Raw genomic sequence first — 18,879 nt, 5'->3', positions numbered from 1 at the left:
TTATTTGATAAAAATTAAGCATAATATAATGTGGATCTGTGCAAGTTTCAAGCTCAAAAAACTTTCACTTGAAGGGATTTATTAGAAAATAATATAAATCATATTTTAAAACCTCACCTAACAGCTTAATCTATTGAATTGAATTAGTTATTTAACAAGCAACAACCTATGATTCCAACAACCTATGATTCCAACAACAACTAGATAACTCACACCTTCCAGTGCACCAATTGAAACTCCTGGTTCAGGAGGGGGGCCACAGCCTGTTGTCCTGAGGGTTTAGAGAGACCAGGCAATTACTGGGGATGAGACAAATCCACCAGATATTGCAGCTTTCTCAATGATGCCATTGCCGCTATCATCAGTGGTCTCCTTTGCCATGCCTACAACCTTAAGGGGCTGGTGGAATCTTGTGCTTCTGTTACTGTCATGGTAATTGTGATGTTGTAGTGACAATAATGGAGAAGGTAGACGAGGGTGATAATAGCAGCATCTTTGACGTCCAATTCGGAGAAGGTTTTTTTTTTTTTAGCTCAAATTTGGCAAAGTCCAAGCAATTAAATACGTTCTAAGAAATAAGAGACTTGGAAGAGCGGTGCTCTCAACTAAGGTTTTGCTACCTTATCTGTATTTTTAATGTCAACAGCAAAAGATTGAACCATTCGTTCGAAGTCCCCCTTTGATCAGTGCACTGCGCAGGAGATCTGGACCGTCAATGTTCTCATAAAAGTTTACAGGAATAATATGATCCAAAAGTTGAATGATAAAAATCCCAGATTTTCTGATTTATGGACAAAAAAATTGTAGGATGCTAGAAAACTATATGGTTTTCTACAGGAGAAAAGCTTCAGCGGGAGAGAACAGTCACTGGATCATGGATGAATATATATAGATTCGATCCTTGATTAATATCCCAAGGCCGCACCAAATAAAAGCGTTAAGGCCAAGGTATACTCAAATAATTATCTCAATTTAAAAATCTAAATAAGAGTTCAAAATATAATTATTCTCTAGTAATTACATTATCATTAGACTACAACTAGAAAATTAAAAGAGTTATGTATGTATGTATGTATGTATGTATGTATGTTCCTCAGTCAACCAACACGTACCAAAGTCAGCCCTGCTTATGAAGGATATCACACAAAAGATAATCATACTGAATATTCATAGCAGAAACAATATCCATAATTTGTCATTTTTAGAGAAGAATTAAATTACGATATTAAATTAAAGACTAGACCATGCTAACATGGAGTCTATAATCATGTTTTGCAAATATGATTATCGTACGTACTTCATAGATATAAAATAAAACATATGAATGATTTATCAAATGCCCCATTAATGACATTAACGTGCACATACTTTTAATAGCTTATTAATACATTTATCTAAAAAAACATTGGATTTTTTTTAATAGCTAATTAATTTCCTGCCTAGCCATTTACTTTATAAATAATATACAAGGCAACTTTTATTTTCCTTTATTAAAAAGGCAGGCAATATAGGTCATAAATGTCTTCAAAAGATGGACTTGCACGCGGACCAACATTTTTCACAGGTGATGAGCCAAATGCCAAGCCTACGTGGCAATATAATAATATAGCTCGCCGCAACAGAATGGTATATTTTATGGGGGCAAAAACAACCTCTAATTTATCTCTTAGTTTATCCATTTAAATGTTGATCTTTGATTATTATTATTATTATTATTATTATTTAGTTTAACGTGAGTATCCGGGTCAACTTGCGCGTACCTCGACTAATCTCACGGGCCCTGAAGTTAACGACCATGTAAGCCTCCAGTAGCCATCATATGAGCAACTACAGCCTCGAACTTGAGACTATAGAGGGAGTAAATTTATTGATACCAAGCTCTTACCACTGGATCACCATCTAAATGGTTATTATTATTATTTAGTATTTAGCTAGTATCAGACTACACATGATTATCTTATACTGGTACATGATTAAAAAATGGTTTTCACTAAAAAAACAAAATTTTTTAAAAAATCCAGCCTTCGATTTTAATCAGCCAGTTTTTCGAGTGTTTTTTTTTGTTTTTGATTTTAAATTACTTGTTTTTAAAAAATGGTTCACATTTTGCTATGCGTCAGTCAAAACGGTCCGTGACCACGTCAATATTTAATATTCTTAGACGATAAGATGCATTCAAATAAAGAAAAAAGAATTAAAGGTTAATTACTAAGATAGATAGAATAAAAGGTTAGGCACTCAAATCAACACTCTATGATTGAACCAACACACAGTTGTATTGAAAAGGAAAAACAAAATTAAGGAACCGGTTACCGTTTCTTTTGATATTTTGTTTTTATTCCGTTTCAAACCGTCTCTGTTATCATTATTTCCGCCCTCAACAGCAAGATCACGCGCGATGGACCACCCGTCCAGTCCGGGGACCCCAGATTAGCCATCTAACGCAACAACTAAGATCTCAAACGGTTGATTTTATAGTTAAGATATTTGCTTTCTTTTTTTATTTATAAATTTAAATTCTATATCAAATTAATATGAAGATATAGCTTTGACAGTATAAAAGCAAATCTTATCTCTATTAACGCTTAAATTGTTTTTTTTTTTTTAAATCTCTTATGGCGGAAAACAAGCAATATTACAATCGAGAATAAAAAAGAAAAGAGAAAAGAGATCCATAAAATAGTGACGTAATTCCTTACCCTGAATTCTCCAAACAGAAAACTGGCACATGAATTTGCTTGAGCCTCAGGTGGCCGGCCCCTGAACAATGACCAACCTTTTCCTGTAAATTGCTGCTCGTCGATGTCAATTTTCAATTAATTAAGTTGCGGTGTCTTCCACGCTTAGTTAAGTAAGTAATGCATCAAAGAAATTATGTCGTCGAGAACAACCGCTTTACATAAATAATTCAACCCCTTTCCTTCCGATGTGGATGTCTACCTGCCTGCCATCTTATATTTCCTCATGTGGCTTCCATCCTACTCATGACCATTCCTCATTAATATATATATTTTTTTGTTGATAACTTATACCATCTTATGGTGTCACTTATCTATACCAGAGTTTTTAAATTTGATTTAGTGATTGATCTGATCTAAAACCTGAATTATGAGTTTTAATTAGATCATCGGGTTTTGATTGGGTCACTTGGATCAATTTCAAATTTTTTTATTAATCAAAACGATATTATTTTGGTTAAAATAATAAATAGTCAATTAGTTGTAATCGAGTTTTTAACCGGGTTTTATCGGATCACCCAAATTTTTTACTTTTTTTATTTTTTTTAAACTTGTTCCAGTTCCAACTTCATATCAGTTAGGTTCTAAATCAACCTATTAACTTAAACCTGGTTTTAAAACTATTACCTATACAAGTCATGCTGTCGGTGCCTCAATAATGCTAGCGCTAGGGTGTGAAACTTGCTTGTTTGAAAATTGAAATACATCTCACGATTTACTCCCCCCCCTGTATTTTTTTTTTTTTTTATGACCCTGGAGAAAACACCATGTCCCATTTGCTGTTGACACTGACCAATGGTATTTACGCTCTGACCATAAAAAAAAGAACAAGAAGATTTAGAAAAAGAAAAAGAAAAGGAAGAGAGTAGAATGTAAAAAACACACTTTTGATTTTGATTTTTGTTTTCTTGTGGTATGATTTGCTTTCCTAGTTCGATTAATTAATTAGTTCAAAAGTAGGTAGCTAATGTGCAACGAGGAGAGAAACGTGTCACTGTGTCAGTGCTCATTTGGGTCATCATGCAATGTTATGAAATGGAATTAGATCTTGAAACGAGACTCTAGGCATGCGAGTATGTATAAATACAAGGTAAAAGTCTCTCCATTTTCCTCATTCTTCGGCATAACAAGCTCCAGCCTTTGCCTTCCCTTTCTATCTCTTATTCTGCATTTTCCCAATTATCTAGACCTCCAACCCCTGTTTTACTGAAAGAAACAGCAGATCACAAAGGTAACTCTTCTAGTCTTTCTCTGATCTCTGTCTGCCTGGTTGCTCTATGCATGCTTCTTTTTGGCTGCCGTGTTTTGTACATGTAGGTGGTTTGCTGTTTTTTGGGCTCTTTTGGATGTTGGGTTTTTGGCATAGTGCACAATTCTGTTTGATGATGGATAGATCTGTTGTGGTTGATCTTTGTTAATTTATGGGATATTTGATCTATGCTTCCTCTAGATCTAAATTCTGGTACAGGTGATTTTGATCCCTAACTCTTGCAAGAAGGGTTTTGAAACGTTGGACTTAATTGTTGTTTCACTAATTTCAGAGATCTTATTTCTTGCTTTATAGTGCAATCTTGGATCTGTGATTTTTAAGGTAACGGAATCCATAAATCTAATATTCTGAGCCCTTTTGTCTCCCTGATATAAACCATTTTATTGGTCTGGCTTGTTAAGATTTAAACAAATTAAATCATGATTTCATGCGAAAGCATGTTGTAGTGTGCTCCGAATTATGAAGATTTTAGTTTTCAAAGTGTACGTGTATTAATGGAGTTTTCGGAGGGAATATTTGGTTTTAGCTTGGAGGAAGAATTTGTATTCAAGATCTGTTGATGTGTGCTTCCCCACTGAATTATGGTTTTGATTCTATTTTTAGGCTATCCATTACATATAAATATGGTGAAGATCTGTTGCATTGGAGCTGGCTACGTCGGTGGGCCTACCATGGCTGTGATTGCACTGAAGTGCCCAAAAATTGAAGTGGTAGTTGTTGATATTTTTGAGCCTCGAATCATTGCCTGGAATAGTGACCAACTCCCCATTTATGAGCCAGGCCTCGATGATGTGGTAAAACAGTGCAGGGGAAAGAACCTCTTCTTTAGCAAAGATGTGGAAAAGCATGTGGCAGAGGCTGATATAGTCTTTGTATCTGTGAATACACCAACCAAAACTCAGGGACTTGGAGCTGGCAAAGCAGCTGATCTAACTTATTGGGAGAGTGCTGCTCGTATGATTGCAGATGTTTCAAAATCTGACAAAATTGTTGTTGAGAAATCAACAGTTCCAGTGAAAACGGCAGAAGCAATTGAAAAGATTTTGACCCACAACAGCAAAGGCATCAACTTTCAGATTCTCTCCAACCCAGAATTTCTTGCCGAGGGAACTGCAATCCAGGACCTTTTCAAACCAGACCGAGTCCTTATTGGTGGCAGGGAGACCCCAGAAGGGCAAAAGGCAATTCAAGCATTGAAAGATGTTTATGCCCATTGGGTTCCTGCGGAACGGATCATATGCACCAATCTCTGGTCTGCTGAACTGTCGAAACTTGCTGCAAATGCCTTTTTGGCACAAAGGATCTCTTCTGTTAATGCCATGTCGGCACTATGTGAAGCCACTGGAGCAGATGTCTCCCAAGTGTCACATGCTATTGGCAAGGACACAAGGATTGGGCCTAAGTTCTTGAATGCAAGTGTGGGTTTTGGTGGATCATGTTTCCAGAAGGATATCTTGAACTTGGTCTATATTTGCGAGTGCAATGGCCTCACCGAGGTTGCAAACTACTGGAAACAGGTCGTTCGGGTGAATGAGTACCAAAAGACCCGTTTTGTGAACAGGGTGGTTTCCTCCATGTTTAACACTGTCTCAGGTAAGAAGATTGCAATTTTAGGATTTGCTTTCAAGAAAGACACGGGTGATACAAGGGAGACCCCGGCCATAGGTGTTTGCCAGGGCTTGTTGGGTGACAAGGCTATTTTGAGCATATATGACCCTCAGGTTCCACAGGAACAGATTCAAAGGGATCTCTCAATGCACAAATCTGAATTGGACAAGCCCCCTCATCTTCGGCCAGTGAGCCCCGTAGCTATAGAGCAAGTTACTTGCGTGCGGGATGCTTATGAGGCGACAAAGGGTGCTCACGGGATCTGCGTTCTAACTGAGTGGGATGAGTTCAAAACTCTTGATTACCAGAAGATCTATAACGACATGCAGAAGCCTGCTTTTGTTTTTGATGGACGGAATGTAATGGATGTTGATAAGCTGAGGCAAATTGGGTTTATTGTTTACTCCATTGGCAAGCCATTGGATGCCTGGCTGAAGGACATGCCTGCTGTGGCATAATACCTGCATGTTTTGAAGTGGCGTGGGGAAGGTTGTAGTAGAATCACATATTGCGAGACGCTATCATATATTTTTCATTATTGTTGTCTTTATTTAGCCATATATATTTTAATAGTTCTGGGATTCGATTGTTTCTTACTTTGCGGTGGATGGGTTCCCTGACGCCATTGTGTCGGGATGTCCTTTGTTGGCAGCAAAATATTATCCGTTCCTGTTTAATGTAATAAATCAGAACATCTGGGAATTTGAGCTCTCTTTGCCCACCATGTATGCATGCATGCATCTATGCATCATTCACCGCATCTCCTGGATGGCTGGATCTTATGTGAGTTCATGGGAAAGAAAAAAAGACATCACATTATGCGTTTATCAGTTGAACACCTGCAATTTTGTCTGTTGACGTGAACGAAAGTAGTTAGGATGCCATGCTATAGTTATAGTGACTTTCATTTCATGGAAGAATTCGGCGAAAACTAACAGCTGTCCTTTTACACTTCAGTACGTGTTTCAATCGGGTCTCTGTGCTCTTATTTGCATCAATTAAGCTCTTAACTCTCAAGGACGTGGCGTAAATTGGTAATTCAGAAATTCAGTTGTGCAATCAGATTCTGTATTGGGGTAGTTGTTGTGGTGGTTTGTAAAAAATTATTTTATAAAAAGTATTTTTGTTGAGGTTGGTTTGGAAAAATATATGTTTCGTTAAAATTGTGATTGAAATTGAGGTTGAACAAAAAGTAGTTTAATGTATTTGGTTAAAAGAATGATTTTCAAATTGAGGTTATAAAATAATTAAAAAATATATAAAAAATATTGATGGTTTTTAATTTAAATATTGTAGATTTAACTACTACTATTACATCATGAAATAAATAATATTTTATATAAAATATTTTTTATTGTTCCATTAAACTATCTACAATTCCATTACGTACAAAATTCATCCAACAAGAACTACAGTTTCTATGATTTTTTGAGCGTGCAATAAAATTAGGTAAAATATTATCAGGAATAAAATTGAGATTATAGTACGAGTAAATTTAATTCACCTTAAACTAATTTTTTTAAAAAAACAAAAAAAAATTATTGTTCACGCTCACGTTAACAGTGCGAGTGAAATCAATTCACTGCACTGGTTTTTTGAAAGAAAAAAAAATTATTCTCGTGAACAGTGCGACAGTGGAGCATGACTCCACTGTTCAATGACTCCTCCCCCACGAGAAGCAGTAAAATTGTGCTTCTACAAAACCTGCGGCACAACTTTATTTTTTGTGGGTCTTACCAGCATAAATCTGTGTTTTTTCTTTAACCAAATGGTAATATTTATGGCTACGGGTGAACCTCACGCGTAACCACATTACCAAACAGCCCAGTAACGCCCTTCATTTATTTGGAAATCGAAGACAATCGAAAAGGTTCACTTCTATTATTTCCTTGTAAAATGGCAATTGATTCTCTAACAATGATCAAGTCAATGTGCAACAAATGTAATCAGAAGGGAAGAAAAGGCGTTCACAGTTACTTAAAATGAGACACATGGACTAATTAACATATCATTAATTTTATTTATCAATTTATCTTTTCACCGAAGAACAGATATTCATTGATAGAATAGGGAGCTCACTCTTGTAATTGATGGAGTCTTCCTACCAGTGCATGATTATCAAAACTAAGAGGCTCTTTCAGGACAATCGATGCTACTCTATATCATAAAATGTTCAGATAGCTATTAGACGTGGTTCTTCGAATAAGTTCTTTTCATCCCCTTAAATCCATCTCTAAACCCAGACGAACAACTTCCCTCGTGGCCGTTGCTTCATACATTGGTGATGGAACCCTCTTATAATAGTAGCAGCCTCGGTACTGGTAAAAGAATTTCCAATCACTTTGATGCTTCCTAACTTCCATTCTCCTTTAAAATCCCCGTCAAAATTCTGCCTGATCATATTTTCTGGAGGGAGATTCCAAGACGAGCTTAGACTGTTCGTTTGGAACTCCAGGTATTGTTGATGTGAGCTGTGTTAGCAAAAGCGACGACTTCAATACTCCTTGAATTAATCTGCACTCTTCTGCGCGGTCTCTACTACAGAACAACTTTCCTTTGGATCACGAATCCATTCCTAGCTTTTCAAAGACGCCGCAAATCACACAAGTCAATTCCTTAGTAAGCTCTGGGTTTGATCGCTGATCAATGGGTCTGCATCCACCGTTCAGTGAAATTTGATCTTCCAATAACCTCGGAGTGAGAGTGGCACAATGACTACTTCAAAGATTTGAAGAGCCTCAAAACAGACTATTTTTGCTTATTAGCATGTTTTTTTAAAAATATTGGTAAAATAATGTAGTTTGAAAAGGAATCGGAGAAATATCATAGTTTGTACATGTTGCGAAGAACATAACATTTAAGCTTGTCGTTATTCAAAATCACGACATTTCAAAAAGATATGAAACTGACCGCATATGAGAAGGAGAGAAAATAAGTAAAAAAAGAGCATCTAGAGACACAACAAAGCTACAATTATCACATCTTCAATATCACTGAAAAAATATAGACGAAATGAATATAACGATACCAAAAAAAGATCATCACCGGTGACCCGAGTGTGCCACATTTGCTAACAAAAGTTAGCAGGTGGTTCGCTTGCCTTTGACAGTAAGAGTGACCCACTCTATTCATTGTTGATGACTTTTTTGGTGTCGTTGGATTTATATCTTCGAAGTCTTTTTTATGATATCAATGATATATAGCAATCAAAGCTTTAGTGTGTCACCGAATCTTTTTTTCTTTCTTTTTCTTTCTCCTCTCTCTTCACAAATTACAATGAGGAGAGGGTATAGAGAAAAAAGAAATAAAAAAAAGACTACAGAGACACATCGAAGCTTCAATGAAGACATCACTGGTATCATCGAAAAGAACTCAACGAGATGAATTCAATGATAACAAGAAGGTCACCAATCTTGCTACCACTCATCACCTTTAGATGACAAATATGGCACACTCGGGTAGTCATTAATGACCTTATTTGATATTGTTGGATTCGTCTTGTCAAGATATTTTCAATGGTATCAATGATGTAGTAATTGAAGATTTAGTGTGTCTATGTTGTCTCTTTCTTTATTTTTTTTTCCTCTCTTCTCTTTCCTCTCTTCTCATGTGCGACCCATTTCACTTTTTTTTTTTGAAATGTCGCAATTCTGAATAGCGACAAGCTTGAAGGTCACATTTTCTAATCGCGGCAAGTACAAACTATGCGTCAATTCTTTTTATAGTGTTATTTTACCAGTATTAAAAAAAATTGCTAATTTTCAAAGAAAAAAATCCTCAAAATAGTAAGTGAAGAGATGCATCTTACTTTTTATGATCATATAACACAATTTAGGTGTTGTTTGTTTTGGAACCCAACTGTGCTTCTAAAAAAATTTGAATTTTTTAATTTAATTTAATTTTTTTTGTATTTTTGGATCGTTTTGATTTATTGATGTCAAAAATAAGTTTTAAAAAAATAAAAAATATATTATTTTAATCTAGTTTCAAATGAAAAATAATTTGAAAACAATCACAACAATATTTATGAAGTTTTATGTTACCCTTTCAAAGTTTAACAATACATATGCACGTTTTGGGCTAAATTTTCATATAAATTCATGGATCGTTAGATTTTTCACTAAAGAGAATCATTAAAACAAAATGTTGGACCTACGTTGCACTAAGTGAATCATGCTCAATTATTGGTAACAATTTAGATTGAAATTAACAAGTTGTTTGGGAAAGAAGTGAAAGGAGGAGCAGAGAGAGGAAGGAGAGGGGAATGAGTTAATGACATCTTAATTTTGTCTTTATATATATAATGTTTTTTTTATAATGACCTCTATTGCATTGTGTTTAGGAATGTGTTAATGGTTGCTTTTCAAAGTATTTTTTATTTCAAAACACATTAAAATAATATTTTTTTTATTTTTAAAAAATTATTTTTAACATTAACGCATCAAAATTATCTGAAAAATTAAAAACATATTAATTTAAAAAAAAATTCAATTTCTTTTAAAAAATATTTTCAAAATACAATGCTAAACACTGTATAAAACTCATTTTACACCACTTGTTTATCAAGAAAACTTGCAAATTTCGATTTTGATGGAAAAAAAGAGAAAATCAAGCTAGACCAATCATTTAACTAGAAGTAAAAAAAGAAAAGAAAAAAAAAACAACAAAACAGAATCCAGGCTGCTGATTGAAGGACCTTAGTGTAATTTCGCTAAACCCGGATCGGTCTAGCTTATATTAGGATCCAGTTCATGACCAAATCTAACCCGGTTAGTATATCGGACCGTGTCGTGTACCGAATTCACATACCTTTTAAAAATTCCTCATTTTTCATCGTCTCTTTCACGTAATTAAATTCAAAAATCGATCTCTGATTTCTCAAAATTCTTTCCTATCTCTTAGATCCAACCATCAATCGTTTCAATTCGCATCATCCTCTTTCGATTGATATCAGCCGTTATTTTACAATTTTCTAGGGTTAGGGTTTCTCATCTCGATCTCATCAAGACCTCTAATCTCTCGATCCTTTACGCTTTTGTAATCGGTCTCGTGTGTAAAGTAATTTCCTTATAAAATTGAATTCCAATTTTGTTGATTATTGTAATTATTTTTGGGCTTTGGATTTCAAAGTCTTCGATCTGTTTCAAGTTTACTCAAATCTGTTAATAAGTTTAGGGGTTTTGCTCCTTTCGTTATCGGGTGTCTGTATCTTCCCTTTTTCCCCCGTAATTTTGCGGTTTCATTGGTGAACATAAAATCTAGGGTTAGGGTTTTTTTCCTTCTTTTTTTTTGTAAAATTGTCCAAGGGGTTCGTGTCCACACATCATTAAATCATCTTTGGAGTATAATTGAGTGTCCTTTACGGTCAAATTGTCCTGTTCTTTTCTGGAGTTTGAATTCAACTTATTGTAAAGGTATATTACCATTAATTAGAAATTGTTACCCAAAATAAAAAACTTCATTTTATGTTATTGGCGAGTTGTGTGTTGATGAATGTTTCTTATTTTTTCTCGTCCACGCGTGCACTGTTTTAACTGAACCTAATCCTAACTGTGTCTACAATGAAAATGCCTATAATGATTTTGTTTGTTAAAGTTAATGCTAACAGTGGATATTGTGTTTGTGTGGACGGTTCTCTTGAGGGTCCTGCTGTTATGGTTATAGTTTCATTGCATGCGTGTGTTTTTGGTCTGATAAGTAATATTTCTGATGTTCTCAAGTCTTGTTTTTGAACCATCAAAGCTAAGCTGATTTGAATGTAACCTGATTTTTATGCTGTCGCTTACTTGGCTATTTAGCAATCCTGTACTGAATATGAAACTACTTATGGACGAGGTCCTTTGCATGTCTCAGTTTATAGTACTCGTTTGCATGTTTGCTAATGTCTTGGTTGTTAGACTTTTTTCCAGCCATTCTCAATTGTGTGATTAAATTTTGAGTGAGCTTGATGTTGTATCCTTGTATGCATATGGGAAGTTGTGCTTAGTTCAATTTTGCGGACTCATCAGTGAGGAATTATTTTTCGGTTGCTTTTGGATAAAATTTCTTCAGTTCTGTCCCTCTTCGCTTGTCCCATGGCTGAGATATGTTGTGTTTTGCTGCAATAGACTATTTTTTGTTAATATTTTCGCTCAAGTTGTTGTACAACCTTTTGCCGTTGTGTTTCAGGCTTAAATGGGATTTAAACGGCCTTTTGACTATGAAGAGTTTCAGGATCTTCCTTTTAAGCAGGCAAGACAGGTGGACTATTGCAATAAGTTGACTCAATTTTCAGAAACTGGCGCACATAGTTATATGCCTCTGAAACCTGATATCACAGGTAATATTTTTGGCTTGAACTTAACTTCCTTTTCTACCACTGTTAATATGGTGCTCTGTTCACTGTTGAAATGCCTATGTGGACTGGTTTAATTGTATTTCATTTCATGTGAAGCAGATGATTGTGGGAACAGCTTTGTCAAACCTCTGTGGCATGAGACATTTGAAAATGACAAAGTCATTGAAGTTTCAAATTTGGCTAAAGATTCTGACTTCAGTGCTCCGTTGTCATTAGTCACCTGCAGTTCCAGCGATGAAAATTTTGAGTCCAGAATGGCAACTTCTCCTGAATATTTTCAGTTTGAGTTTCCACGGAAAATGTCCATGCCTTTAAAGGATGTCCACTCTTTCTATTTGGATGACTTTCCTAGGAAACAGGTTCCACTTGGACCAAATCATCAAGCCAGCATTCCATTGTGGGACAATCATATAAAGAAGGATAAGCTAGTACAGTTTTTCAATCCAAACAGTTCCTCATTGTCTGAATCAGACCATCACATTTATAATGACAATGAAGAGAAGCTGATGGGCACTTGTATTATTCCAATGCCTGATACAGAACTGCAACTGTGCAGTAGGTATGAGGCTGGTTGTGGCAGATCGGACTGTGGCTGCCTGGATGAAGGCTCTTTCAGATGTGTGCGGCAGCACATAATGGAAGCACGAGAAGAATTAATAAAATCCATTGGGCATGAAAAATGTGTAAACTTAGGGTTTTATGACATGGGAGAGGAGGTGGCATGTAAATGGACCAAGGAAGAAGAACGTGTTTTTCATGAAGTTGTTTATTCCAGGCCAGCGTCCTTGGGCCACAACTTTTGGAAGCACCTGGCGCAAGTGTTTCCTGATAGAACCACAAAGGAAATTGTCAGCTATTACTTCAATGTCTTTATGCTTAGGAAACGAGCTGCTCAAAACAGATCTAACCCACTGGACATTGACAGTGATGATGATGAATTTCCTCAGATCCACAGAGGCTCCCATATTCAAGTTGTAGAAGAGGATGAAGATTCTGATCTTGAGTCTCCTGTTGATCAATATGATCATGCGGGCCTGGAAGAGGATATTCTTGAAGATGATGACAATGATGATGATGATGATGGTGGTGGTGACTTTGATGGTGATTTCGGAGATGGTGACGGAGACACCACAGGAGAAGGTTCTGGGATAGATTATTCGGAAGCAATTGATATAAACTGTATTGATCCTGTTGTTAAGCACATGAACAAGAATGCTGGTAGTGATGGGTTGGATTTCACTGTTCAAGATGACTCTTGCATGTCTTTTGAGTTCCAAGCCGATAAAGTTGACCCTTGTGCTCCAGGTGATTCCAGGGCTGCTTTGCATGTAAATAGAGGTACGAGTGACCATAGCAAATGCATGCCCAGTGAAGTAGATGGATGTGATGATGATGTGGATCAGGTATACTTGTTGGACCCGTGTGATACCAAAGATTGGGATGCACGTTACTTGAGTCCAATTAGGGGTGTTGATCTTCTTCCTACAAGTAACATCATTGAAGAAATATTTGGACATGGAGCCTGTGAGGATCGGACAAGAGATGTCAATAGCATCAGCTAGTGCATCCTTCAGATAGTTGCCAGGCATTTTAGTTTACAAAATGTCCATTCACTGTGGAGGCCAGGATCCTGGTGCTTTTCTTTGTAAGAATGTCTTTCAAGATTTCTAATTTCTAGAGAATTGGAGCATTTCCCCCCAAATAGGCCAAAAAGAAATTGAAAAAAAGAAAAGAAAAGTTTTGGTTTTTGGTTTTTGGTTTTTGGTTTTTGGTTTTGCTTCATGTACATTCATCACCAACCTTTCTCAATGGAATCTTTGTGATTAATGGATCACATTAGTCAGTACATCCTCTGTAATGTGGGGCTTATAAGTTAGAACTCTTACTTGTTGACGAACTGTATCCTATTGTTAATGGGAGTGAGGTCATTCTTACTCATTGAACCATGTGATCCTTAACCCCAGCCAGACACCGGAAAGGATTTAAACTTCTGTCCATCCTATTCGCTATCATTGTTTTAGTGTTGGATTGCAGTGAACTTGTTTGAGCATGGCATTGAAAGGTCATTTGGGTGCCTTGTCCTTGCCTTAGCGCGACAGTCCCGATTCCTGTTTGTTGAGACTTAGATAGGGAATTATTGACCAGGCTCGTTTCGTTTTTGCAAGGACTTAAGGTTGGCAAGATGCTAAGAAAGCAACAAGTCCAGTTACAATTGTGTAGTATAAATAAAACAAAAACTCATCAGTATTTTACTGTAAATTGTGCAAAAACGACTAATAAATCCTTCAATTACCAAAAAAAAAACAAACACACTTAGGGATAGAATTGTGTTTTCACATATTTATTGCACAACTTAATTACTCTCATGCCCTTAAAAAAAAAAAGCAGAATCCGAACCAGCGCGCCACCCTCTACACGGTGGGGCAGTGCGTGTCTACATCTATGACATGGAGCAGCTCCAGTGATAATTCCCCCCCTCTTTTCTCTCCCCTCCACCTCAAAAGGTATGCTGGCCTTGCAAAATTACAAAGTGGTCCTCAATCTTTTAATTGTATCAAAAAAAAATTTCAATTTCATCCATTGGAATTTGATTTTTTATGTTTTTTTATCAAATTTGATCCTCATTCTTTTTATTCTTATTTATTTTTCTTTTAATCTTTTTCTGATTGGATTTTATTTTTTGATTTAATCCCTAATCATTTGATTTTAATTTTTTTTGCTAAATTTGATCCTCATTCTTATGATTGTAATTCCTTTTATTTTGAGTTTTCTTTTTGATTAATTGTTTTGTGGCAATTTCATCTCTCATTATTTAATTTCATTGAATTTTCATATCATATTTGATGCTTATTGTTTTTATCATACTATTAAAACCAGGCCCGAGAGTCGACCCTCGTCATGTCCCGGGTCACGGGTTAGGTCGAATAATCAAGGTTACTAGGGTTAATCGGATTTTCTATTGTGCTAGAAGTAAAAATGATATTATTTTGATAAAAAAATAATAGCAAAAAAAAAAAATCAACAGTTGTTGACATGATTTTCCCCTAACTAATCGTTTGATTTTTTATTCATCTAAAAAGTAAAAATGGTATTATTTTGATAAAAAAAATAATAGAGAAAAAAATCAATTATGATCCTCTTTCTTTTTTGTTTTGTTTTGCTTTTAAATTGTGTTTTCCAGTTTCATCATTTTCCATTTGATTTTATTTTGTTTTTATATTAAATATTACTCATTCTCTTGATTTGTTTTTTTATCATTTCTTGGTTTTTTATTTCATTTATTTATTTTCCAGATTTAGTTCTTTTTTTTAATTGCTTATTTTTTTTATCATTTTCTTAATTCGTTTTTTCTTTAATTTTTTTCCTCGCATTTTATTTCATTTTTTATCCAAATTTGGTTATCATTATTTTAAGTGCTCTTTTTCTATCCTTTTTCTTTTTTATGTTATTTTTCAATTAAGTCCCTTATTATTTTTTTCATTAGTTTTTATACTAGATTTGATCGTTATTATTTTAATTCTTATTTGTTTTTTTATGATTAAGAATTGTGTTCAAGATTTGTTTTTATGATTTTCTATATGGTCATCTCAATCTCATTATCAAAGTTGATGGTTTAAAAAATTAACTCGATTTAACTTTGATCTTTTTTTAATTTTTTTATTTCATTATTTGACTTTAAACCATTAGACCTTGCGTTTTCTTTTTTTTTTCTCTTTTTCCCTCCTCCGGGTTATACCGAATCATGGGTTAATTAAGTTAACTCGAGTTCATCAAGTTTATCACTATTTGAATGTTTTTTATTTTTTTAGAAAAAATTAACCCGTTCCGCAGCGTATCGCAGTGTTAAAAAAATATAATACTGTACTAAAATGATTCAGCACGTCGTATGAAATTCAGCCCCTGTTATTGTCAACCTGGATCTCACACCTTCATCGTTATCCGGTAATGAAATGCATCAACCATAGTTTAATCAGGTACCAGAGAGTAGTTTGCCAGTTTCATGCGACTTCTTTTTGGGTGGTCAATGTGCTCCGAGGAGGCGAGGAGAATACATGTCTTGAGCTATTAGGGTGAGAGGGAGGGGTCCATAGTCCATACATTATTTTAAACGGATGATGCCAAGGAGATCACCAAAGCAGGCAAAAAAACAAAAGAGTTGGGCAATTTACAAAGTTGGTGACAACTGACAACAACTTAAATCGGCATCCATCAAATTGTTATGAATTGATAATGCGAAATTTTCTAGTTTTTAATTTGTCAACTACAAGACAGTATTTTTTTTTTCGGAATGAATACTGCAAAAAAAAAAAATTCATATATTCACAATGTTTTATTTTTTAAAAAATTTTTTTGCCCTTCTCAGACCAAATCAAGTATCTTATTATTAAGAGTATTATGGTTTTTTCATAAGAGTCAATTGGTCACTATAATAATAATAATAATAGAGGATAGACCGGTCTTTTTATATTTTATATACATGGTAAAATGATTTACTTGTCATTTGAGTCCAATTTTTTAAAGAAAATGTCCAAAGGCATTTTCATATTTTTCATTTAATGAAATGATAAAAAAAAATACCCTTAAAAAGAGAATTTTAACTAAAGCTTTTGTTTTGTATTTTTTATCTTGTTCATTCATATTTTTTTTTTGTTATAATTAGATTGATATAAGGGTATTTTTGTAATTTTACAAATTCAATATTATTAAAATAAATTGCCAACACACGCCTACATTGCACGTGTCGGCATGTGCAAGGCTACACGGCAACCAAACATCACCTTTCATGTCAGTGTTTAAAACATCTTGAAGCCCTTTTCTTGGAATGACAGTAAATATGGTCAACAGATATCTGGTTTGGCACCAATAACCTTTTTTCTTCTTTTCTATTTTCTTCTCGATTTTTATGTTGCTCTTTTAAAATTTCAAAGCAATCGTTCAAGTTGTAAATCCTTCATATTTTTTTCTTGGTTTTTTTTACCATTTGTTTTATTTGGAGTAATGTATAAAATTTGAATTCTTTTTCAATTTCACCCTTTTTAATTTTTTTTTAATCTTTATAATTTTGGTTCCTATTCTTTTGATTTTTATTTGTTTTGTTTGAGATAATTTTTTAAATTGATTTTTTTTTCAATTTCTTCCTATGTGTGCTTTTTTATTATTATTGAATTTGGTCCTTATTTTTTTATTGCTATTTTTCACTTTAGCAATTATTATAAATTGATTTTTTTATGATTTCATCCTTCAATATTAAATTGGTTTGGGATTGACCTTCTTGATTGAGCCCAGATATAGGATTTCATGAGTTGCGGGTTTAGAAAGTTCGCCTGGGTTGTCTTGATTTTCTTTTCTTTTTTTAAACTCATGTTTTTTCATTTTCAAACTTCAGCATTTATTCAATTAGAGATTGAACTTTATTATTTTATTTTCTTTCTATAGCATTTTCACTAATTTTAAAAATGACTTAGGTTATCTCGTTTTTTTTTCTATCGTTCTTTATTGAATTTACTTTGGATAATTTTATAAATTGATATTTTTTTTAATTTTATCCTTCAATATTATATTGATTTTCAAAAAAAATTTCATCGTTCAACATTGAGTTGTTTTATAATGAAGCTTCATAGTTTTATTCAATTCGCTTTCGTTACTAGTTTTTTTTTATCTTTTATTGGCACACATATGTATTTAATTAAATAAAAAAATTATTCTAAGAAATAAAATTATTAAACACAACTTAGCATATAACTCGTGTTACAAAATCAAATATCTTAATATTAGTTATTTCTTGATTAAATATTAATTTAATTAATTAGATACATGTAAAAACTTTTCTATTCAAAGGTTTTTTTTTTATCAAAAAATATATTGAAAAAACTTGTATATTATTTTTTAAGTAAAAACAATTATAACCCACGGTGAAAACGCATGTGAAATATCTAGTAACAACTATTTCAGTAAAGCAAATTCAATCCCCATCCAATTGTTGGTATCACGTTGCCAGCAATTAAACTCGAGGGACCCTTCTTCTTTACTTGTTTTCTTTGGTTCAAAAGATAAAATACTTTTTTTTTTCTATCTATGACCGCGGTGCCATCTTGAGAAATTACTGTGTAAATTTGTTTTTTTTTTTTTAATTATTAACGTGAATGTTTGGGCTAGCTTGCACGCACCTCGATTAATTCCACCAGCTTGCGTGCACCTCGATTAATCTCATAAACTCTGAAGTTAATGACTATATAAGTTTCTAGTAGTTCTAAGATTTGTGAGACTCAAACTAATGACTTATAAAAAATAAATTTAGAATTTGATCAGTTAAGTTATATTTTTCAAGTTGTAAATTTGCTTTTTAACACATGTAGTTGGTGGATAGAAGTTATCAACATCAATATCCCGACCTGCTAAAATATGTTTCCTAAAATAATCTCTTGGCCATTTTATGTTAATTTGACAAAAAAAAAACGAAACTAGCCGGTCAATTTAAACGCCCGAAAGGGATGGGACCAACTGGGGAAGTGGCATCGCATTGCATCGAAAGGGAAGCAAGGAAAAGAGTTAACAAAGAAAATAAAGAATGATCTTCGGGCATTAGACAAGCAGATCACTGCAAAGATGGTTTGACGCGATCAAACTTCAAAGCAGCCATCCCGATAATTATCAAGTAACTTCTCTATTTTGTTGGGCAGGAAAATGACATAAATTATAAAATTCTACGAAAATATTATGTGACTTGAAAGAGGTGTCCTTTTGGGATGATGGGATCTAATTAGACCAGGTTATATAAGGCGTTGCCTCTGCAAACGCTTGAAGGAAGCGCCCCCCTAGCCTGACCAAAGAATTGAAAATTCCCTTGGAAGGCAGGCCCTAATGTCTCTTGCACGACGCAAGGCTAATTCTTGAAGAAGTCACGGGAATTCCTTCTTCTTCTTCTT

At 34.3% G+C, this 18,879-nt stretch overlaps 2 protein-coding genes across 3 annotated transcripts; both read left to right on the top strand.

Annotated features, from left to right (window-relative positions):
* Positions 1–3,522: 3,522 nt before the first annotated feature.
* Positions 3,523–6,318, top strand: LOC7468330 (UDP-glucose 6-dehydrogenase 5). Of its 2 annotated transcripts, none has more exons than XM_024610793.2 (2): positions 3,523–3,828; positions 4,612–6,318. In XM_024610793.2, the coding sequence occupies exon 2, from the start codon at positions 4,632–4,634 to the stop codon at positions 6,072–6,074; it is 1,443 nt and encodes a 480-aa protein (XP_024466561.1). In that variant the 5' UTR covers positions 3,523–3,828; positions 4,612–4,631; the 3' UTR covers positions 6,075–6,318. The 2 variants fall into 2 exon arrangements, with proteins under 2 accessions (XP_024466561.1, XP_002316095.1); XM_002316059.4 differs by having other exon boundaries at positions 3,724–3,969.
* Positions 6,319–10,384: 4,066 nt separating this feature from the next.
* On the top strand, positions 10,385–13,799 carry LOC7468159 (uncharacterized). Its single transcript, XM_024610826.2, has 3 exons — positions 10,385–11,030; positions 11,785–11,935; positions 12,053–13,799. Exons 2-3 carry the CDS (start codon positions 11,791–11,793, stop codon positions 13,513–13,515), a joined length of 1,608 nt encoding a protein of 535 aa, XP_024466594.2. The 5' UTR covers positions 10,385–11,030; positions 11,785–11,790; the 3' UTR covers positions 13,516–13,799.
* The last annotated feature ends 5,080 nt before the right edge of the window (positions 13,800–18,879 follow it).

This window comes from Populus trichocarpa, chromosome 10, assembly GCF_000002775.5.
Source record: "Populus trichocarpa isolate Nisqually-1 chromosome 10, P.trichocarpa_v4.1, whole genome shotgun sequence".
NCBI lineage: Eukaryota > Viridiplantae > Streptophyta > Magnoliopsida > Malpighiales > Salicaceae > Populus > Populus trichocarpa.
The sequence above is the reverse complement of the archived record's forward strand: the minus strand, read 5'-3'. Positions and strand labels throughout refer to the sequence as shown.